At 54.7% G+C, this 20,940-nt stretch overlaps 10 protein-coding genes across 10 annotated transcripts; 5 read left to right on the top strand and 5 right to left on the bottom strand.

Annotated features, from left to right (window-relative positions):
* The first annotated feature begins 457 nt into the window (after positions 1-457).
* On the top strand, positions 458-1,488 carry M421DRAFT_416811 (uncharacterized protein). The gene is made up of 2 exons (XM_033591211.1): positions 458-1,044; positions 1,094-1,488. Exons 1-2 carry the CDS (start codon positions 593-595, stop codon positions 1,311-1,313), a joined length of 672 nt encoding a protein of 223 aa, XP_033452333.1. The 5' UTR covers positions 458-592; the 3' UTR covers positions 1,314-1,488.
* An 80-nt stretch (positions 1,489-1,568) lies between these two features.
* On the bottom strand, positions 1,569-3,722 carry M421DRAFT_54166 (uncharacterized protein; the record flags this gene model as incomplete). The annotated part of the gene is made up of 1 exon (XM_033595188.1): positions 1,569-3,722. One exon carries the CDS (start codon positions 3,720-3,722, stop codon positions 1,569-1,571), a length of 2,154 nt encoding a protein of 717 aa, XP_033452332.1.
* Positions 3,723-5,553: 1,831 nt separating this feature from the next.
* On the top strand, positions 5,554-6,725 carry M421DRAFT_54615 (uncharacterized protein; the record flags this gene model as incomplete). The annotated part of the gene is made up of 2 exons (XM_033595239.1): positions 5,554-6,064; positions 6,115-6,725. 2 exons carry the CDS (start codon positions 5,554-5,556, stop codon positions 6,723-6,725), a joined length of 1,122 nt encoding a protein of 373 aa, XP_033452331.1.
* A 33-nt stretch (positions 6,726-6,758) lies between these two features.
* M421DRAFT_416808 (ran GTPase activating protein 1) lies at positions 6,759-8,491 on the bottom strand. Its single transcript, XM_033591210.1, has 2 exons — positions 8,130-8,491; positions 6,759-8,066 (listed from the first exon to the last, which is right to left on the bottom strand). The coding sequence occupies exons 1-2, from the start codon at positions 8,313-8,315 to the stop codon at positions 6,978-6,980; spliced, it is 1,275 nt and encodes a 424-aa protein (XP_033452330.1). The 5' UTR covers positions 8,316-8,491; the 3' UTR covers positions 6,759-6,977.
* Positions 8,492-8,683: 192 nt separating this feature from the next.
* Positions 8,684-9,071, top strand: M421DRAFT_416807 (uncharacterized protein). Its single transcript, XM_033591209.1, has 2 exons — positions 8,684-8,766; positions 8,816-9,071. Exons 1-2 carry the CDS (start codon positions 8,719-8,721, stop codon positions 8,954-8,956), a joined length of 189 nt encoding a protein of 62 aa, XP_033452329.1. The 5' UTR covers positions 8,684-8,718; the 3' UTR covers positions 8,957-9,071.
* Positions 8,929-10,934, bottom strand: M421DRAFT_416806 (glycosyltransferase family 57 protein). Its single transcript, XM_033591208.1, has 2 exons — positions 10,511-10,934; positions 8,929-10,464 (listed from the first exon to the last, which is right to left on the bottom strand). Exons 1-2 carry the CDS (start codon positions 10,912-10,914, stop codon positions 9,117-9,119), a joined length of 1,752 nt encoding a protein of 583 aa, XP_033452328.1. The 5' UTR covers positions 10,915-10,934; the 3' UTR covers positions 8,929-9,116.
* Positions 10,935-12,329: 1,395 nt separating this feature from the next.
* On the top strand, positions 12,330-12,992 carry M421DRAFT_28841 (RNA-binding domain-containing protein; the record flags this gene model as incomplete). The annotated part of the gene is made up of 1 exon (XM_033589000.1): positions 12,330-12,992. A coding segment is annotated over one exon (663 nt), but the record flags the coding sequence as incomplete, so codon positions are not given.
* Positions 12,993-13,416: 424 nt separating this feature from the next.
* On the top strand, positions 13,417-15,894 carry M421DRAFT_416804 (uncharacterized protein). The gene is made up of 2 exons (XM_033591207.1): positions 13,417-13,787; positions 13,835-15,894. Exons 1-2 carry the CDS (start codon positions 13,639-13,641, stop codon positions 15,651-15,653), a joined length of 1,968 nt encoding a protein of 655 aa, XP_033452326.1. The 5' UTR covers positions 13,417-13,638; the 3' UTR covers positions 15,654-15,894.
* Positions 15,802-18,062, bottom strand: M421DRAFT_284135 (uncharacterized protein). The gene is made up of 4 exons (XM_033588944.1): positions 17,125-18,062; positions 16,959-17,074; positions 16,819-16,891; positions 15,802-16,768 (listed from the first exon to the last, which is right to left on the bottom strand). Exons 1-4 carry the CDS (start codon positions 17,879-17,881, stop codon positions 15,951-15,953), a joined length of 1,764 nt encoding a protein of 587 aa, XP_033452325.1. The 5' UTR covers positions 17,882-18,062; the 3' UTR covers positions 15,802-15,950.
* Positions 18,063-18,439: 377 nt separating this feature from the next.
* M421DRAFT_416802 (amino-acid permease inda1) lies at positions 18,440-20,885 on the bottom strand. Its single transcript, XM_033591206.1, has 2 exons — positions 20,322-20,885; positions 18,440-20,267 (listed from the first exon to the last, which is right to left on the bottom strand). Exons 1-2 carry the CDS (start codon positions 20,492-20,494, stop codon positions 18,764-18,766), a joined length of 1,677 nt encoding a protein of 558 aa, XP_033452324.1. The 5' UTR covers positions 20,495-20,885; the 3' UTR covers positions 18,440-18,763.
* Between the last annotated feature and the right edge of the window lie 55 nt (positions 20,886-20,940).

The raw sequence follows: 20,940 nt of genomic DNA, 5'->3' as shown, positions 1-20,940 counted from the left end.
GTTGTTCTTGTTGTTGTTGTTCACTGGCATCGCCTGGGGTGCAGGTGAAAGCAAGTCATTGCGTGCGTGCGCTTGTTGCGGTGTGCAGGGCCGATGTTCGTCGTCATTCGCAGCTCCAGGGAGCGGGAGGGGGCAGGCGCACGCAGCACAGCCAGTCAAGGCGTGCTGGCTGTCTAGTGCAGAGGAAAAGTTACGACAGTGCAGATGCACGGGGCACACTACTGTAAATTACACACGCAGAAATTGTTCGTGGAGGATGTCCGTGGAGGAGACATTGCCATGTCGTCCAGCGACCGCGAATGCGAAACGACTTGCAGGGTCCACACCGCAGTAGTCCACGGAGGCGGCTCGAAACGCGCCTTGCCGATCAGTCCTCGATGTGGCCTAGCGCCGATATGGCGCCCCGCAGGACGTTTGTGTCCCGTCCGATACGTCATGGGGCAACGTTGATCGCCGTGAAACTTGATATGGGGTAGCTACCACGAAGAAGGGAGGGCGAGCGCTCTGGACACGAGCAATACCAGTATTTGGAGATCGTATCGAAATCCTACGAGAACACTCAAAGCTTCACAAAGTCAATTGCATCATCGCCATGGTCGCCCAACCCATCGGTACCAAAAAGGCCATCGCCGGCCCCAAACCCACGGGGCCCAGAGCCGTTGGACCAACAAAGAAGCCCGCTGTCGGCGCCGCCCAGACCAAAACCGTTCCGTACAAGAAGCCCACCCCCGTCGGCGCAAAGAAGGCCGTCTCGCCCGCGACCGCAGCAAAGAAGCCTGTTGGTGCTTCGGCGGTCAAGGGTCCCACAGTCAAGAAGCCAGTGGGCTCGCAGCCCGTCGGCGCAAAGAAGGCTGTCCCGCCAACACCCAAGAACCTCCAGGCGCCGCAGAACAAGAGCTGGCTCACAAAGACCATTGGCGCTGCGACCTCGGGCATCAGCAGTGCAACCGGTGCTGCGGCCTCGGGCATAGGAAATGCAGCCGGTGCCGTGGTGACGGCAGCGGGGAATGGTGTTGCGGGTGCTGGAAAGGGTGCTGGCGCGAGGTATGTCTTGAGAAGGCACCGTACCTTGCACGATACTGACCATGATCAGCATAGCGAACACGTCAAGAGGCTGGGGCGACATGGTGAGGGAGTATGGTAACTCGATCAAAGACATGACGGGCGCTGCTGGCTCCCGCGCGACTACAAAGGGAAACCCTCTGGGTCTGTCGACGGGTGCTGCTGGCGGTGCTGCTAGCATGGCGTCCAGGCCGGGTTTCACAGGCGGCGCCGTCAACAAGGCAAGTGCAAGCAACCCTCTGGGGTTGTAGAACCTGTGGAAGAGGACAGAAAGGTGTAAGATACGACTTGATATGATATGATACATGGGAATCTAGGTCTATGGAGTTGGTGGGGTATCACAAAATACATGGTACAATGCAACAACTACAGTGCAACAACTACAGTGCAACAACTACAATGCAACAACTACAATGCAACAACTACAATGCAACAACTACAATGCAAGCCACTCGTCAGCGCGCTCACAAAGGAGGGGTGTCAAACACACAATCGGCTGGGGTGCACTACCACCAATCGTCCTCAACCAAGTCGAAGGCGGATACATCGCCAATCGGCAAATCTGAAACTCCAGTAGCTTGCCGCGCGGCGTGGATCTCACGTTCGACAACTTGAGGAGAACGATTCCCGAGCATGATGACTCTGACAAACTCGCTGATCGTCCCGAGATCGAAATGGCCCGTATCCGCCTCGGTCATCGGGAATTCAGCGCCACTTGCGCCTCGTTCTTCGAGTCTGCGGTCGCGTATCCGGTCAAAAGTGTAACCCAGTCGTTCCATATTCCTCTCGTTGTTGTTGCTGAGACTGAATTGCAGGCGTGCCGAGCCGGTCTGGTCCTGCATGGACACCCATGCAATCTGCTTGCGCAACCTTCTTACATCCCCTACTGTAGGGTAAACGTTCCACTCAAGCTGCAGGACATGCAGGGCCACGAGAGCCCCAGCTAGATCTTGTGACTGATTGAAGCAATGGAGCAACAGCCGGTGGGCTCCGTTCTTACGCAGCCCAATCAGTCCGCGACGGAACTGGTCAGCGTCCGAGCGCTGACGGACCAGCCTCCACCATTCCACAGTTTCGCGTAGCAACTCGCGGGGTGTAGGCAGATTGAGGCTGTCCTGACTGCCAGAATCCTGTTGGAGTTTCAACGCGTGCTGGAGATTCTTCCACAGACACCTCATTGTTTCTCCGTCAGGGAAAACGGTCCCCTCTTGGGTTCCATCGCCGGTGAGCTTTCTGTAGATCTGCAATGCTTCCACAAACTGCCCTTTCCGGATCTCATTGTTGATGAGCACATTCATAATCGTGCAATCAGGAGCAACATTGGCCTCCCTTAGCTGTCTTGTGAGAAAGTCGACATGCTCCCACTGCGAGCGTTCGGCGTGATGGCCCATGAGCAAGGCGAATGTTAAAGTGTTCGCTGCAGGTGTCTGTATTGGAGAGTCTGGATCAAGCACAATGTCGCTTTCCAGCTGTTCCTTGATGGCCAACACGCGGCTTTCTGGAGCGGACCGATTCACAAGCGTCGAGAACAGGCGAGCCTCTTCGACCATCTTCCAACCGAGGCTTTCCGCTTTCAGAGCATCGTCGGGCTTTTTGGTGCGGAAGAGCGCTCGCAACAGAAAATCGAAATGGACTGTCTCAGGCTGGTACCCGCGCTCAACCATCAAGTCAAGGATTTGAGCAACTACATGAGGTGAGTCCTGCAGATATGAGTGCTTCATCCAGTCGCTGAAAAGATGACCGTGGTATGCTACCGGTAAGACCGCGATAGCATCCAGTGCAACAGTAGACATGCTAGAGATGTCGGGGGCTAGAGCGTACAAACGATTGAGTCTCCGGAGAACTTGCTGAATCTGCGATTCGGATCCGGTGTAGTCGAGACAGCCGGCTTCGACCATGTCTCGAAACACTCGCCTTGCGTCCGGCAACGATCGTGCCTCCAGGAATCCAAGCAGGCAATTATCGTATATCTCGATGGAGCCATTGTCACCAACCTTGATTTTTATGGCTTTGTACATATGTCTTGCCTGTTCAAGGTGTTGTTCCCTTTGCGAGCTGGTGTAGGCGCGAAACACTACCAACATCACGGACTCGTGCCAGTCCGGTTCCAGCTCAAACAATCGATCCATAATTTCCCGCGCACGATCGGGGACTCCTTCGAGCGCGTAGAGCCTTGCGCCTGTATCCAAGAACTCGGGCGCATCCGGGTATCGATGGCGATGGTCCTTCCATAACTCAAGTGCCTCTTGCTGGAAGCCAGCCATGAACTTTCTTTCAAGACGATAAGCAACCTGCCCAGCAAGGTCAAGACCAAACCTTTTCGTTCTAAGAAGGTCGGCGTGCAGTTGGATCAAACGACCCTGTCGACGCTGCATATTGAGAAAGTCCATATACTGCGACTTCCACAACACATCCCAAGCTCGACGAGACAACAAGGTAGGAAGGTATGGTGTGTATCTCAGGCAATCTTGGTAAGCCCTCCATAGCGGCCCTCGCAAGGTTGAGGTCAAGGCATTCTTGGCATTGGCAAGGTTGAGCAAATGTTGCAATCGCGTCAGGCGTAATTTGGCCTGCGGTACACGGCCTGAGCAATTGATCACGATGTGCTCAGTGCCTCCAGTTTTAAAATGATCATCGCCGTCTCTGTAGAAGTCGTACATGTCCTCAGAATTGTCGTGGGACACAAGGTTCTTCTTTAGGCCATCGTGATTATCAGTTTCGCTCGACTCTTGAGTTGTCGACGGTCTGGAAAGTTTGGTCGTCGTGGGGGACGCTTTTGTCGAGCGCCGCAGCTCGTGTAGAGTCGGATCCCATTGTCTGAGATAACTGGGTATCGGGCGAGGCTTTGTGCGTAGAAGGCGCGTTTGACAAGCTGGGACGGAGTGGGGAAGGCATCGTAGACGGCGGAGCGCAAGCATCAGCAAGCGCAGCGGAAGAGGATGTATGAAAGGGGCCTAGAGTACAACAGCTGCAGCAAATTCACACCCCATCTGGCTGATAGCAGAGAAAGGAAAGACTAGAAAGGAGTAGACGTGAACGTTGCGGCGCCACTTGACGCGCTGCCTACTGTCGGCGGAAGCTGTAAATTTCGAAATCGATAAGAAGCCAGCACGTGACATCAATGCAGTGCTTTGCTTCTATCCCAAGCCCTCCAGGGCTGGCTTTGCGCATACGAGCCACTCGATTACTCGTTACACACAGGTGTGCAGCTCGGCAGGGAGCCAGCGAAGCGCATCATGTTCCATTCCATTACATCTGACCTCGCACCTCCCTGAACCCAGATCCTGTCGACGCGCCTACAGGCCAGCCTCGGCCCTCCACCATCGGCAGACATCACTAAATGCAACAGTCCACAAGCATGTCTGATGATACAGCAACGCCGAAATCTACAACGAAGCTCACGCTCTCTCCCCAGGCCATACGCGGCAACGAACAACCCCACTTCTCCAGACTTCCTGCCGAGCTTCGCAACGTAATCTGCGAGGACATTCTGGCCGATCTAGGCGACAAGTTCACATGTTTCGGAGGCCTGAGCTATGTCTTGAGAGACAGCGCCAGCCTCAATTTGTGGACTGTCAATCAGCAAATTTATCAGGAGAATATTCCATGAACTCGATCACGGCTGGCCCTCGTACCCAATATGTGGAGTCGCTGGAGCAGCGCACACAAGAGCAACTGCGTTATGTCGAGGATCCACTTTGTTTTTGATACCTTCGGCGCATCCGGCACATCGGCCCAGGCATATACTAATCTCAGAAGCCTCATGTTCAATAGGCTTCTCACCCAGAAAATAGCCTTCCCCGAGCTCACTCAACTGAGGCACATCTAGATCGAGCTGCAGTCTCAAGCGTGCGACATCGTTTCGCTTGCGGGGCAGATCGAGTTCCTCCAGAAGACGAAGCTGCAAATCAAGCGACTGAACCCTAGAAGCGCTGTTAGCGTCGAATTGAATTGTCAAGGGCAGACACTCCTACGAGCTGATATCCCTGCCTCTTCTACGACCGGACTTCATATAATGCGTTTTGACAAGTTGTTGGAAGGAAATGGGCGTTCTGTGCAAGACATCATGAGGCAGCGGGGACTTGCTCAGTCTACATTCGTTCTTCACGCTGAGACGAGGAAAAGCCTTCTCCGCCACATCTGGGAGGACCGTTATAAGTGACGCACCGTGTGATAATGTCTACATGGTTAAACTTTCGCTACGTTTTGATGGGCTGCACGGGTGCTGGACGCCGCTGCCGTTTGCTCCTTCCTTTCACCTGCCGCACTGCAGGCACGCCAAACACACGACGTCACCGCTCATGACACTCGCGCCTGCTTTCGCTGCTTCTTAGGATCTTCTTCACCACATCTTCACCTTGCCCGCACCCCAGACACTTCACCTTCCCGCCGTCTTTGCTTCTTTGCTTCTTTGCTTCTTTGCCAACCATGTCAGAAGCTATCTCGGAGATGGAGGAGAGAGTGGCTCGTCACCGCAGGCTGCAGAACGGTATGGAGCTCATTCTCGGAAAGTTGAGCCACAACGCTAAGAGCATCACTACAGAAGATGCTCAAAGCCTTGCTGACAACGCCGAGGAGGGAGATCAACGGACGGCCAACATCATCGCTGCCATCGCTGACATCGCCATACGCAACGAGGAGCAGCAAGGAGGCTCCAACGACGACGACCCACGATCTGCCGGCAATGCGTCGCAGTCACCCTTCAACGTGTCTCAAGACGTGATGCAGAGGCTGCGCAGCAACCCAGGTAGCATCACCGAGGAAGACGCTCGTCGCTTCTCTGAGAACGTCGAAGCCAAAGACGCCCGCTCAGCGCGCCTGGTCAGTGCAGTCGAGTCTCTGGCCGCGGCCCGTAGCGACATCTACAGTCAAGAGACCAGCTTGGGTCAGAGTCCTCATATGTCTCTCCTCACTGTCGTCAAGGATCTCTACGCGGCGGTTGAGGCTAATCCTGATGATGTTGACACGGAGATCCTCAAGACCACACAGAGCATCGTCAGCAGTGAGTGCCGCCCTACTTCGACCACGGTCTGCCAGCTAACATCGATGTAGAAATGCAAAAAGCCATCGGCCACACCAACGCACCCCACCCGGAACTCGAGGCCGAGCTCCAACAAGAGTACGCTAAGATAGTACCCAAGGTCGAGCGTGGTGTCGTAACCAAAGCCGAGGCCGATCACTTGCACTCCCTCGAAGCTCGCGCCCATGGTCACACGGAGAGGGGAGGCCTGACTGCTATCGCTCAGTCTGTAGCTGCCAGACATGAGCGAAGGTCTTCGGTCAGCAGTGGCGGCAATATCGTCCGGTCCCGCGCCAACAGTCGCACTTTCACGCCCCACAAGCAGCCTCATTACGATACCGGACTCGATCTCTCTAAAGCTGATCCAGAGAATTGGAGGGCTCACAGTATTGCCGCTGCGAACACCGCACTGCGTTCGAGGGAGCAGCGCTCTCCTGAGAAGGGCGGAGTGACACCATCGAGCGCCTCAAGGAAGCGTCTGCAGTCGCTCAGCGAGTCTACAAACACTACGCGTGGTGGTGATAGCATATACGATGTCGCCTTCCCTAAACTCCAGTCTTACGGTTCTGCCGACATAGGCCGTGGTGGCTCTGAGAATGTGCCTCGCGCACATAAGCGTGAGAACAGTCTCCCACCTGTCTGATTCCTGTCGGCAGTCCTGCGATGGTAGGTAGTGGGTGCGATAGCTCGTCATGTCGAGCTTTAATGGGCGACGGGTATTTACAGACATCATGATGGTGGTACCTCGTGAATTATATGAACGATGGTCATGCACGGACGCATGATCAAGGACTCTACAAATGGAAATCATAAATTCTATGGTATCGCCTCGTTATGCATCTGAATTACCATGCGCATCAAGTCGTGCTCCAAGCATTAGCAACAGTCTCCTCGCTTACTTGATCTCAGTCTTTGCCAAGACATCAGCCAAATCATCAACCTTCTTGTCCTTCTCCTGCGCGACAGGAGCCTCCTCTGCCCTCTGATCTTCGACCAGCTGTCTCGCGGCGCGCTCCTCGACCTCGACACCCTCCTCATCATCATCACTGCCCTTCTTCGCCTCATCATCACTGTCCCCCTCATCCTCATCGTCGCTCTCCAGCTCGTCCAACTCGTCAAGACCCCAATACTCCTCGTCATCCTCCCGCTCGCCGCTCTCTTCTTTCCTCGCATCCAGAATGTCGCGCAGCTTCTCGATGCTCGGATCCTCCTCATCGAACTTATTCCCGTTGATCTCGACGCGGCGCAACTTGGGCAGTTTTAGCGCCGCAGCAGCCAGGCCCGCGAGGCCCGTGGCGTTGATCTCGTTGAACTGCAGGCGCAGGACTTCAATGTCCTTGTTCTTGCCCGCCTGCAGAGCGCTCGCGAGGGCCGCGCCGCCGCGCCCGGACAGCAAGCAGTCTCCAACGCCCAGCTCGCGCAGCGCCGGCCAGTTGCCGACGACGCTCGACAGCGCCTTGCCGCCCATGGCCGTGAATGTGTTGTCCTGTAGATCCAGCGTCTCGAGCTTGGACAGGTGCGCGATGCCGTGGGTCAGCAGGTGCGTGATGCCCTCCTGGCGAATGCCGTTCTGTGTCATCTTGATTGTCTTGACGCCCTTGTTTGCTGCGTACGCCTTGGCCCAGGCCTGCATACTGCCGTTCTCGAGGCGGTTGCGGCCGCAGATTACAAGCTCGAGGTCCGGCACGTCGCTGCCCTGTTTGCGCGCGGACTCTTTCTTGCCTGCGAGCGCTGTGAGGGCGTCGGCGAGCAGGACGCCCGCGGCGGGACCCATTCCGTTATTGTTCAGGTACAGGAAGCGCAAGGGCGTGTGTGCGGAGAGGAAGTCGACGAGGGGCGCGACGGTGTTGAGGCCAAAGGCGTTGTCGCAGAGGTCGACGGTCTGGAGGTTGGGTAATGTGAGGAAGGCGTTTACGAGGTGCTGGAGAGCAGCTGGGATTTCAGAGAGGAGACGGCCTGTAAAGATGTCGGCGAAGTTTGCGACCTGGATGTGTGTCAGTGTTGCGCCTCTCCATACTCAGACAAGAGGGAGAGGACAGGAGCATACCTTCAGACTCTTCTTGGTCTCCAGAACTTTTGCGAGAGCCTCGCAAGCCTCGATTCCTAGCGTGTTGCCCAGGAATCGGACCTCCTCGACATCGTTGTTCTCCTTCAGGGCCTGGATGTGCGGCTCGATATCCTCCGCAGTCGTGAGCTTGAGGCCCTTGCCCTCAAGGGAGAAAAGCTTAGACATGTTGGTCGGGACAAAAGAAAAAGAGCAGTAGCAAGGTCAAGTCTTCAGCAACCAAACGAGCAAGCAGCAGCGGTGTGGCGCGAGTTGACTGTTTGGGAGAATGTTTTGAAGCCGCGTTGGTGGGGTATTTCGAAGTGGGATGCCACCGACACATCCCTGCAAGGGGTCCAGGCGGCAATCAGATCGTTCACTCGGCGAGCGGGAAAGCCAAGGCTGCAAGCATGACATCGCCATAGATCGCCAAAAGTCGCGTTCCCGAGGCGATTTCTAAGCACTGAAGACGTGCTACTTCACACCACCACCGCCACACCGCACGATGTCTTCAGGTATGCTGGCAATGCATTTGCATCGTGGATGCGACACAGATGGCTAAACCAGAATAGCACCATCAGCCGCCGCCAATATGGGCGCAGACCTCAAGAACACCACCGCGCCGCAGACAAAGTACAAGGTGCGCATTCGCATTTCTAATCCGAAGAGCCTGCAACTGACCCAGATAGCCATGCTGCGTCTGCACCGACCAGAAGGCAAAGCGTGACGAGTGCATGCTCTTCTCGACATCGGACGATCCCCAGAAGGAGTGCGCCGACCTCGTCTCCCAGTACAAGACGTGCATGGCCGGCTACGGGTTCAAGATCTAGGGCAGCCAACGGGGTGTACCACAACGAATTGTAAAGCACTGTACAACACACAGCACGATGGCATCCAGCATTGAACATTCGCTGTATATATACAATGTACAACCTAAATCTTCCCCCCTGATGCTTGGGTATCTTGTTCATTTCAATGATATCAGACAGACTACTGGGTCTTGCTCTTTGCATTTCCAAGAATCTCGCTCTTAGTGGCGAGATGCCATAGACACCACAGGTAGCAGAGACCAAAGCCTCCTGTGCCAACAATGGCGTTTGCAACGACCCACAAGTCTGGCTTGTTGGCTGGCGGCGGGTAGAAAGCCTCCGCAACGTGCCAGCCCGCCATTGCCAGGTAGACGTTGAGGTGGATGATCTTGCTGAGCAGAGTCAGGCCGTTCTTGCTGCCTTCAGCATACGCAGAAAAGGAGACCGGTGGAAGACCCAAGAGATACGCCCAAAGAAGCGTGATGACAAAATATGGTACTCGAAGCTCGTCTCGCTTCAGAAGAGGGAACATAGTCCAGATACCGAGCATATTGGCAAGGCCCACCCAGGCGCGAGTCGATGGTAGCAAACCGTCCTGTCCGCCCAACAAGAGAGTCATCGGCAAGAGCGGCAGAAGGACGTTCTTCTCGTGCACCTGGTACGAGCACAGGAAAAACCCCCAGGAGACGACTGCAAACGTAAGAGGCAGAAGCTGTTTCTTCGGCTTGAAGAAGATAATCAGGCATGGTGGTAGGATTGCCGCAGAGGTAGCGAGGAGAGCTGCGCGCTGAAGAAGCTGCTGCGGGTAGCGGTGGAGTTTGTGGAAGGTGTGGATGGTGCACCAAATGTTGGCAACCTTGTCCTCAAACAGACCGCGGGAGAACGGAAATATTCGGTGAATCGACTGTGTCATCTGCAAGACGATCGGGTAGTACCACGCATTCCTGTTCCAGCGGATTGGTATCGACTCCATGAGTGGAGGTCTAGGAAGATCTGTGTCTGACTGGCCCTTGTAGATGTCGTAGGCAACACCCATCAAGAAGGGTACATACAGCACGGCGAAAGCTGCAATCGTCACCAGTGCGATCGAGAAGAATCGTACAATGTTGATCCTAGGGAAGACACAGATTCCCAAGAGGTACGCAAAGACGGCAGGGGCGTAGAAGAGGGCCATCTGCTTGAACCCCAGCGCGCCAACAAAGAAGACGCAACCCCACAACGGCCGGCCAGCGACCATGCTCGATATCGTTGCAACGGCAAAGCCAAGCATCACTGTGTTGTATTGGAAGTGCCCGTGATCGATCAAGATGGTGCCAGGCTGCAAAAGTATGGCGATCAGCGCGATCGACCCCTCCCAGACATTGACGCCTTCTGACTTTGCATACCGACGCAGGAAGACAATGAGCGCTGGGACGTAGGTAAGGTACTCGGAGACGAAGACGGTTGCTCGCATGTAGATTTTGAGGTTGGGGTCATCGAGGGCGCGTGACTTGTCGAGAGCGAACCATTCAGGGTCGATGGCAGAACCACTGCAGGAATCAGTATTGATCACTGTGACTCGGCAGCACAACCTACATTACGCCCAACAGCCAACTATGGTACGCTGTGAGAGGAGGGTAATCCAACCCCCACCACTGCAGGTCGTAAAAGTACCACTGCGACACAGGCAGATGTTTTGTGATTTCCATCCAGTGTCGCTGAGCCTCAAAGTCTCCATGCATAGGCGGCGACTGGTAGCCAGAGTAGCCCCATAGACTGACAGCCCATCGGAAAAGACCAACGGCCATCAGGATGAGAGGTATCGTGACCCATAGCGACACGGTGCCCTTGGCTGGCCAGAGAAATGCGACCAGAGGAAATGCAGGCTTGCGTGCATTCGTGCTCTCGTCAAAATCGAGTGTCCCATGATTGACATGGGCAAGGGAGCCCTCTTCGATCTTCCTCCTCCTGCGCGGCTTGTGTGTTGCCGGTGATGCCATTGCGAGTCCGGGAGCTTGACTGGGCAGCTGCTGCAGTTCTCGGCTGCGTGTACACTTCGAGGCAGGGACCGCGCTAAGACAGGTGGGGCCACACCGCCCAAGCGCCGGTCGCTCCTTCGACGGTTGGGCCCACTGAAAAGTCGGTTTCTGCCCGCCTTTTTTGTGGCTAGGCAAATTCTCCCGGCCTCTCGACAGCTTAAAGCTCTGCGCTTCCCAGCTTTTTCTCTGCACTCTTCTTCCACACTTTTACCCGTCGACATTTTCTTGCTCGACACTTTATCAGCCTTACAAGGTTCAACTGTGGGCTACTGAGGGCTACATCTACCAGAAACTATTCAAGTCAGTGGGCATATTTGCGGCTTTTCCTTAACACACATTCAGAGGGCACTGTTCGTCGCTCGCAAGAGCACGACAAGATTAAACCAGAGGGCTTATGGCTACTATGAGGGTTTTCGTCTTGTCTTCTCGGCTCTTGTGGGAACACACGCCTTGAAGCCAATTCATCTGTGGCATCTTGTGGGCTTTCGTGGGCTTGAGGGCATATCGCTTCGCGCGATCTCGAGAGAACCAGTGGGCTTTTGCAATACGAGGCATCCAGTTGAACAGGCTGTCGGCGCATCATCTTCCTATGGAAGTCGTCGCACGAGCATACGAGCACCGCTTCGTCTTCTTTTCCTTTTTCATCATTTCCGTCACACCACATCATTACTCGCTTCACTATACTGATACATTGTAGATCTAGTTCATCACCGCCAACATGGGAAAGACCAAGGTTGCCGACAAGAAGGAGAAGAAGTCTGAGCTTTCGAGCGTCAAGGCTGGCCGTGTCACCAAGGCTACCGACACCCCCAAGGCCAAGAGCAAGGCTGCCGGCAAGTCTGCTGGCAAGGCCGTCGAGAAGGAGGTGAAGAAGTCTTCCAAGAAGTCGAAGAAGGAGCCCACCCCCGAGCCCTCCAGCGAGTCTGAGAGCGAGGCTGAGTCCGACTCCGACTCTGACTCTGAGATCCCCGACGCGCCTGCCGCTAAGGCTGAGTCTTCCGACTCTGACAGCAGCGACTCCGACTCCGAGAGCGAGGAGGAGAAGCCTGCTGCTAAGTCCAACGGTGCTAAGGCCGCTGCTAAGGCTGAGAGCTCCGATTCTGACTCTGACTCTGACTCCGAGTCCGAGGCTGAGGAGAAGCCCGCCGCCAAGGCTGCTACTGTAAGTACACGGTACCTGCATCCACGATCAACAAACACTAACATCTTACCAGTCTTCCGACTCCGACTCTGACGCCGATTCCGACGACTCTTCCGACTCCTCCGACAGCGATGCGGCTCCTTCCAAGAAGCGCAAGGCTGAGGAGGCCGTCGCGCCTGCTGTCAAGAAGTCCAAGACTGAGGAGGCTCCCGCCGCCGCCGAGGGCATCAAGAACCTCTTCGTCGGCAGCTTGAGCTGGAACATCGACGAGGACTGGCTCCGCCGCGAGTTCGAGTCGTTCGGCAACATCATCGGCTGTCGCGTCATCAGCGACCGCGAGACCGGCCGCTCCAAGGGCTTCGGATATGTCGAGTTCGACGACGCTGCGGCTGCTGCCAAGGCTCAGAAGGAAATGATGGGATACGAACTCGATGGTCGTGCCCTCAACGTCGACTTCTCCACTCCCCGTGAGAAGCCTGCCAACAAGACCTTCGACCGCGCCAACAAGTTTGGTGACAAGCGCTCTGCTCCCAGCAACACCCTCTTCCTCGGTAACCTCTCCTTCGACTGCACCAACGAGGCCGTCCAGGAGGCCTTCCAGGAGTACGGCGACATCTCCCGTGTCTCTCTCCCCACCGACCGTGAGACCGGTGCCCTCAAGGGTTTCGGCTACGTCGACTTTTCTTCCACTGATGAGGCTTCTGCTGCTCTCGAGGCTCTCAACGGCGCTGAGATTGCCGGCCGTCCCATCCGTCTCGACTTCGCTGCTGCCCGTGACGACAGCAACGGTGGCGGCCGCGGTGGTTTCGGTGGTGGTCGTGGCGGCGGCCGTGGCGGCCGTGGTGGCTTCGGCGACCGTGGTGGCCGCGGTGGAGGTCGTGGTGGTCGTGGTGGCTTCGGTGACCGTGGCGGTCGTGGCGGTCGCGGTGGCCGTGGCGGCGGTTCCTTCAACCGTGGCGGCTTCGGTGACTTCAAGGGCTCCAAGGTCAGCTTCGACTAAGCGTCTCGCCCTTGCGCCTCTGATTTCACGTGTTTGCTTTGATCATCTCATAAGAGTAAGTAATGGGTTGTCGTGTATGATACCACATGTGGCACGAACTTTAAAGACTAGGGCTACGGCTGTCTGGTGACGATTTTGCTGCACGGCACGGATATGTTTTCAACTCATGGGTCGGCGCAATCTAGGTAAAAAGTCTTATAGTCACGATCAGCTAAGGCTGCGTGGCGCGGTTGTTTAGATTCACGTAGTAACAACACTTCTTCAAATTGTGTCGCTCCCATCTATCACCATCATGTTTATGAGATGATACGAAGCCGTCACGACGGCCTGACAGCAACTCGATGCGCACCAAGTTGCCGATTGCCTTGTTCATTTCTCAGGCCCAGCTTTTCAAGAGCTTATCGATAGTGGACAAGTCGAGCGATGATGGTGTGACGCAGGTGGCCTGCATAGATCTCAAAAGTTTCCGGCCGCCAAAATTCTCGAGCGCGGCGCAACGCACTTTACATCTCACAGCAGCACCAATTGTCCAATTGCGCCCAACATGCCGAAGCGCAAGAACCAGGCACCTGCCAATGGCAAATCGAAGAAGAGAGCCATCTCTGAAGCGGAGGCGCACAAGAACTTCGACGAGGGCTTGTTCGAGAGCAAGAGGCTCGCCGGCTATACAGAATACTACGCCGGATCGCAACCGTACGTCAACATCTTTTTTGGCGAGGAGCTTCCTAACGGCAGACTAGGTATAAGCATGCCGTTATCAACAGGCTCGTCGACGATTCGCTACTTCGCAAAGTGCGCGAGGAAATCCGCGAACACATTTCCTTCACGCCCAAGGAAACCGACATCTACAAAATCCACCAGTCCGGCGACCTAGCAAACCTCGATGGCCTCGACGACTCGGCGCTCAAGCGCCTGCCTTCCCTGCTCACCCTCCGCGATTCGCTGTACTCGTCCGCCTTCCGCAAATACCTATCCTCGATCACAGGCTCTGGGCCGCTGAGTGGAAAGAAGACAGACATGGCAGTCAACGTATACACACCGGGGTGCCATTTGTTGTGCCACGACGACGTCATTGGCAGTCGTCGAGTCAGCTGGATCCTGTACCTGCTCGACCCAGACAAGGCGTGGAAGCCCGAGTATGGAGGTGCGCTGCGACTGTATCCTACCGAGCATAAGAAGACTGAAGACGGCTCTGAGGTCAAGGTCCCATCGCCCGAGTTCTCGCTCGTGATCCCTCCTGCCTGGAACCAGCTGTCTTTCTTCACCGTCCAGCCGGGAGAGAGCTTCCACGATGTCGAGGAGGTCTACAGGAGGGGCGCGGAGGAAAATCAAGAGGATGACGGCGGCCGGGTGCGCATGGCCATCAGCGGCTGGTTCCATATTCCACAAGAAGGCGAAGAGGGGTACGAGGAGGGCTTGGAGGAGAAGCTTGCTGAGAAGAGCTCGCTTGCCCAATTGCAAGGCGGCAAGGCAGATGTCTTCGACGAACCCCAATCGCATTGGGTCGAAAACCCAGACTGGGAAGAGCAGGCCAAGCAGGACGATGACGATGTAGAGCTCACAGAAGCTGAGATTGACTTCCTCATCAAGTACATGAACCCCAACTACCTCACACCAGATACTGTGGAGCAGGTCTCTGAGATGTTTCAGGACGATTCTTCGTTACGACTTGCCGGTTTCCTATCAGCCAAATTCTCTGCGCGCCTGCGGAAATATCTCGAGTCGAAAGATCACGAGGCCGAGCCTAATCTGCCGTCCAACCCCCACAACAAGCACGCAAAGATTGGCATCGCGCGTCCACCACACAAGCAGCGCTACCTATATCGCCAGGCTATCCAGCCTATCCCAGAAAAGGGCTACCCCGAGAATAGCGGCATGACACCCTACGATGAGCTCGTCGACAACCTTTTCCCGCACCCAGCATTCACAAAGTGGATCTCGCTCGTGACTGGTGCCACGCTCACAAAGAGCAACATCATTGCGCGCCGCTTCCGCCGTGGTCTCGACTACACACTCGCCACAGCCTACGAAGAGGAAGAGCCCCAACTCGAAGTCACCCTCGGCATCACACCATCCAAGGGCTGGGGTGACGCTGACGAGAATGAAGAAGACGAAACGGAGGAAGTGCCCAAAGAGAACGGCAGCTCAAGCAAGGGCAAGAGCAAGGGCAAGAGCAAGAGCAAAGCTAAGACAAACGGCAGATCCGAGCCCAAGAAGAAAGACGAAGAAGAAGAAGTCGGCGGGTACGAAATGTACATGGCCGGCGAAGACGAGGAAGACGCGCCGTCTGGCGAGCCGTCGACTAGCACTGGCGCGGGCCAGAGACGCAAAGCTAAGGCTGATCCTGCGATCTACAAGAGTGCAGGTGACGACGAGGATGATGGTATCCTTTTCAGTCAGCCGGCTGCGTGGAATAACTTGGCAATTGTGCTGAGGGATAAGGGTGTGTTAAGGTTTACGAAGTACGTCAGTAAGAGCGCGAAGGGCGATCGGTGGGATGTTTGTGCGGAATATGGGGTTGAGTTTGGGGATGATGATGAGGAAGAAGACGAGGAGTAGACGAAAGTTAGATAAGACTATCAGAACAAATGCGCATGTCAGCCTGGTTTCCGTCCAGTGGTTCAGATCGTGGCCGAGGCGTAATTGCACAATCCACAGGAGATACCCGAAGCGTTGCAAGACTGGGTCACGTGGGAGACATTTACTCTGATTAGCCGGTATGTGACCTATGAGGGGTGTTGTATCGAGTGTCTTTCATTCATTGCACTTAGATCAAAGTAACTATTAGACTTGAAGCTTGTTAATTCAACGAACGCCTTTTGCTACGTGAGGATTGTTTCCTCAAATTTCTCTTCGCTACGGCTCGTAGTCATTCATCTTCTTCGGGTCGAACTTGATCTTCTTATCAAGCTCTTCCAGATAACCCACCTCATGTTTCGGTGAGCCTTTGATGCTCACTTTATCACTGTCCGCTCGATTGAGACCCTGGGTGGCCTTGTACCATATTCTCTCGTAGTTGATGTTCTCTGCCGTGTCTGGAAGGACACACCACTCGGGCAGACGGTCCCTGTCATCACCGCCTGGTGCATACCACCAGTAGCGACTGGAACCGTTCGCCTCGACTCTGAGGTCTCGCTTCCAGCCAGCGAGTGGGTGTTGGTGCTGGCTCCACTTGTCCAGATCCCACTTTCCAAGGAGCATCTTGCGGTAGTTCACAATTGGATGGATGTATTCATGCGTTTTGTTTCCGGTAGGTTTCGGGTTGGGTCCGGTCGGGGTGCCCTTGATGGGCAACCATTGGCCTTCCACCTCCATCTCTTCGTGGCCGGGCTTGCGTGCACGCGGGCTGCCGTTACCAGTGTACAAGAGAGTGTAGCTATCCAGAATCGGGCCAACGCCCCATCCGAAGTCAAAGTCGTGCTGGTGCGGGTCCTTTTCCCTTGGTGGATCGGCCAATGGGTCGGGTTCTGAACCGATCAGGGAGAAGGCAGCACCCTTGTTCTTGATCTTTGTGAAGATGCTCTGACGTGATGGGTGGATATAGGTGCACTCCTTACGAAGAATCGTGATCCAGTCGTGGTATTGCTTCAGGAATGCATTGAACCCGTCTGAATCGATGTCGAGATAGGGCGCGACGCACTGGAGCATCCAGGTAAATGTGGCCACAGAGATGTCTATTCCATGTCAGCTGGTCCTTCTGGAGATACAGTTATATCAAACTCACTCTCCATGTCCCCTTCCATGTCAAGCAAGCCGTCGCCTGAACCTCCGCCACAGTTGATGTGAGCCCCAGGGAACTGCATAATGCAAGTCAGTTGTATTCTTGACAAGGCGAGTCTTTAGAATAAAAGTAAAGCTACTCACCCAGACTTGCTTCAGTTCAGAGTTGGTGTTCGTCTCCGGGTCGATATACCACAGGGTGGGGCGGAAAGCGGGTCGACGTTCGTCTAGGGCTAGGGCATGGTATGCATGATCGACATCTGGTGTTGGTTAGCTGCCAGCTCCTCTCAAAATATTCAAAGAGACTTACGTCTTGATAGCTTTGTGTTGTGGAAGCCAAACTTCTTTCGCAGACTTCCAAGGTTTGCACCTACCAAGTCGGGCATGCCCAGACTTCCGACAGTGTCCCAGACACCAACGACCTTAATCTTGCGGCTGTCATCTGATGGTCCGACACCGTCGATGAAAGTGGGAGTGGAGAATTTAAAGAGATTGTCCCAGTACGTTGACTGCCGGAATCCTTTCTCTTTGTCATAGTTGATGTCGAAATCAGACTGCGTGATCTTCTCTCCGCGATGATCACGTTCAGATTCAGGATAGTTGACGTCTTCTCGGGAACCATAGTTCATGTAGGCGCGATAGATGCGTGGAAAGAACTGCATATCAAGCGGCTTGACGATACCGATGTCCGTGACCAGACCAGAAACCGCACGCGCAGTGAACGCTCCACGCGAGAAGCCAAAGCAGAAGATCTCGTCGCCAGGCTCATAGTTCGAGACGATGAAGTTGTACGCCTCGATGACGTTCTCCATAAGACCAGCACCCGTTCCACCCTGACGAGCCGACTCCACGCCACTAAGATTGCCAGTCCCGATTCCGCTGTCGTAGTAGACGATCTGGTGCCATTTCTTGTTGGGGTCCTTCTTGTCTGTACCGAAGTTCTTGATCAGACGGCAAAGCTTCGTGACGTTTGAAGGGATGTTCTCCTTGTCGCTGACACTCGTTTGCCAGGTGCCATCGCAGCAGATGACGAGGCGTCGTCCCCAGGCTTTGTTTGTATCAGACATAATGATGGTAGAAAGGTGTAAGGAGCTCAAGAAGAAAGCTCGAAAGAGGGAAGTGAATTATGGACCTGCACACAAGGCTCACTCTCCGCGAGCTTCCACAACAGGTGACAAGTTGTACGGACGCGAAGGCAATAAGTACCGGCGCGACTTGAAAAAGGCGGGCAGACGGCTTTCAGGAAATTGCAGGCAATAAGCAGCAGTCCGTCTCACCTTTTATGTCCACAATCTCACACCACGGATCTCCTTAGCTGTCGAAGCTGAGCTGATCGTGACACCCAGTCGCGGACCAGCTGCAGCCAATGCGAACAGCTTACCATTACGGCGACCGTGTGCAGAAAATGCGCTCAAGAGCTACAGTAGGGCATGTTCACCGTTTTCGGGCCTGCTAGCATTGCACCTGTCTCGTTCGCCATGTCCTCCGATTGGGCTCTTGTGGTTCTGGCTCGTGGTTCTGGACACAGCTGGCGGGGAGAACATTCTGAACGGTTCGGGACGCGGTGCCGTTCCTTCCACATGCTGCATTTAGTCTTCAGCTGTGATATACGAAAAACGTAAGCTAGGCGAACAAAGTATCGTGTGGATTGGATGGAGGCCTTGTAAGGCAAGTGGGGTACGCCGAAGAGGTGTAGCTGACAGAAGCCAAGGTCAGCTTACTAACATCGGTCATGCGAACGCGATAACAGTGATTAAACAAGGAGAAGTGCTTGCAGTAGTTGCAGCGCACAACGAATGAAAATATTTGGTCAGTGGCGATTTCGTGTAACTTAGAGACGATGCGAAGTTCAAGGAAGCTACTTCGTTTTGAAATGTCCCTGTCAGAAATTTGACGCGCACGCCGACTCGACTGCCTCGATGCATGACTGAACGAATGGTAACTACTAACTAAGCAATCCAGAACCAGATCTTTTGGAACACGTTCTTCGGTACTGGTGCTCCAGAGATATCATCCGCACACAGCTCATCCATCTCCCTCTTACCACTCATAACATCAATGTTCTGGACCGGGATGAAGAATCGCGTACGGTAACAGAACTTGTGGCCGAGGTATAGCGCCAGGAAGATCGGAAGTGTGATGTACGCAGCAATGAAGTCAGAGACATCCCAGTTGGCATTGGTGAAGATGCCGAAGCCGTTGGTGATAGTCAACAGCGAGACAACGAAAAGGACGATCCATACAAAGTAAGGCTGAAACTTCGTGCGATACGGCAGCTGGTCGAGCATATTATTGTAGATCATAGCCTTGCGGAAGCGAATGTATGTGATCATCACAACGATCCAGGCAATGAATCCAGAGATGGTGGAGATATTGGAGAACCAGGTGAAAACTTGAGCACCATTACTGGAGACGTTGAGGTACGCAAGGAAACCAACACACCAGGTTGCGAGGACTGCAACCCATGGTACACCGTTCTTGCTCGTCTTGCCAAAGACCTTGGGGGCATCGCCATTGAGAGCCATGCCATACAGCACACGAGATCCAGAGAAGAGGAATGCATTGCCAGCTGACCACGCAGATGTCAGAACTGCAGCATTGATGGCGTGATTCAAGCCACCGATTCCAGCCCTCTGGATGCCAATGACGAAAGGCGACGCGGAGGCATTCGAGCTCGGGCTAAGGAGTCGGGAGTCGTCAGAAGGCACGATTACACCAATGATGAAGGAACCGAAACCGTAGAAGATGGCAAGACGCCAGATAAAACGGCCAGCAGCCTTGGGGATATTGCGTCGAGGAGCAATGGTCTCACCAGCGCTGAGTGCGATGAGCTCGGGAGAGGTGATGAAAGCGAATCCGGCTCGGATAAGGGCAGTCCAGAATGCCAGGAAATTCCCGGCGTGACCATCGACGAGATACGGCTTGAATGCTCCAGGGTTGTTCCAGTATCTGAATCCCAGACGGCCTTGGTCATTGGGGCTGCCGCCCAGCATGATCGTGAAACCGACGATAATGAGACCCATGATAGTAATGAACTTGATAGAGGCGAACCAGAACTCGGCTTCACCAAATATGCCGACTGCGACGATGTTCAAGAACAATACGATGACCAGAAAGATGGTGATCCAGACAGCCCTGTGGACAGGCGTCTCCCAGTAGTCCAGAAGGATAGCCCCGGCAGTAGCTTCGGCAGCCACTAGGATGGCGTATGCATACCAGTAGTTCCATCCCGCTGCGAATGCGAGTGAAGGGTCGACAAAGCGCTTAACAAAGTAAGGGATGGTGATACCCTTCATCGGCAGATAGGTCACGATTTCGGCCAAGTTATTCATGACGTTCCACACAACGATCATCATGCCCAGGTAAGCCATGAATAGCGGGGCAGGACCAACCAAGGCAAGGATGGCACCTGATCCAACGAAGAGACCTGTTCCAATAGCACCACCGAGAGCCCTGTTTGTGGATTAGCAACTTCACTGGCCGAAGTATACTCTTGAGGCAGCGTACAAGAACTGAATGTGTCGACTCTTCAGACCACGATGCGTGTCTCCGCCTCGTCCGGTAGCTTCGCCGACTGTAGCAGCTCCATGCACAAATGGCTCCTCGGTGCTATGTGTCTGCTTGCCATAGTCGTAGCCCTTCTCGGCTTCTCCAGCACCGACAATATGATGGTTCGGCATCTTAGAGAGAGAGGCAAACGCTGTGTATCCCTGCTCGTGAGATGTGAGAGTGGAGGGAGGACGATCGGTGTTCCCAGTCCGGTCTGCGCTCTTTCACGGGCAGCGGCGACCTGAATACTCTTATAGGATCATCGCGTATCGCGATTCTAGCATCAATTTGCTCGAGCAGAGATTTTCAAGCAAGTCGCCCGGCGCCAGACGCTGGGCATACGCTGATATGCCAACATCTTGGCTACCACGCATCCCGCACCTCGAACCGGTAAAGGCAGGTCGCTTCCGTTGCTACCATAACTGGGGTCCACCGTGCTGCGACTGTACACTCAGATTCCCCAGACTGCAGCCAATTGTTGTTACGTACAACCCCAGATCTTGCGGGAAAAGATGCCCAACGGTGAGAATTGCAGAATGCCAGTTCTTGCGCGGGTGTTCAGTGCACGATAAGGCCG

The sequence above is a fragment of the Didymella exigua genome (genome assembly GCF_010094145.1).
Source record: "Didymella exigua CBS 183.55 unplaced genomic scaffold M421scaffold_4, whole genome shotgun sequence".
Taxonomy (NCBI): Eukaryota; Fungi; Ascomycota; class Dothideomycetes; order Pleosporales; family Didymellaceae; genus Didymella; species Didymella exigua.
Note: the sequence above shows the minus strand (reverse complement) of the source record. Positions and strands in the feature narration are given on the sequence as shown.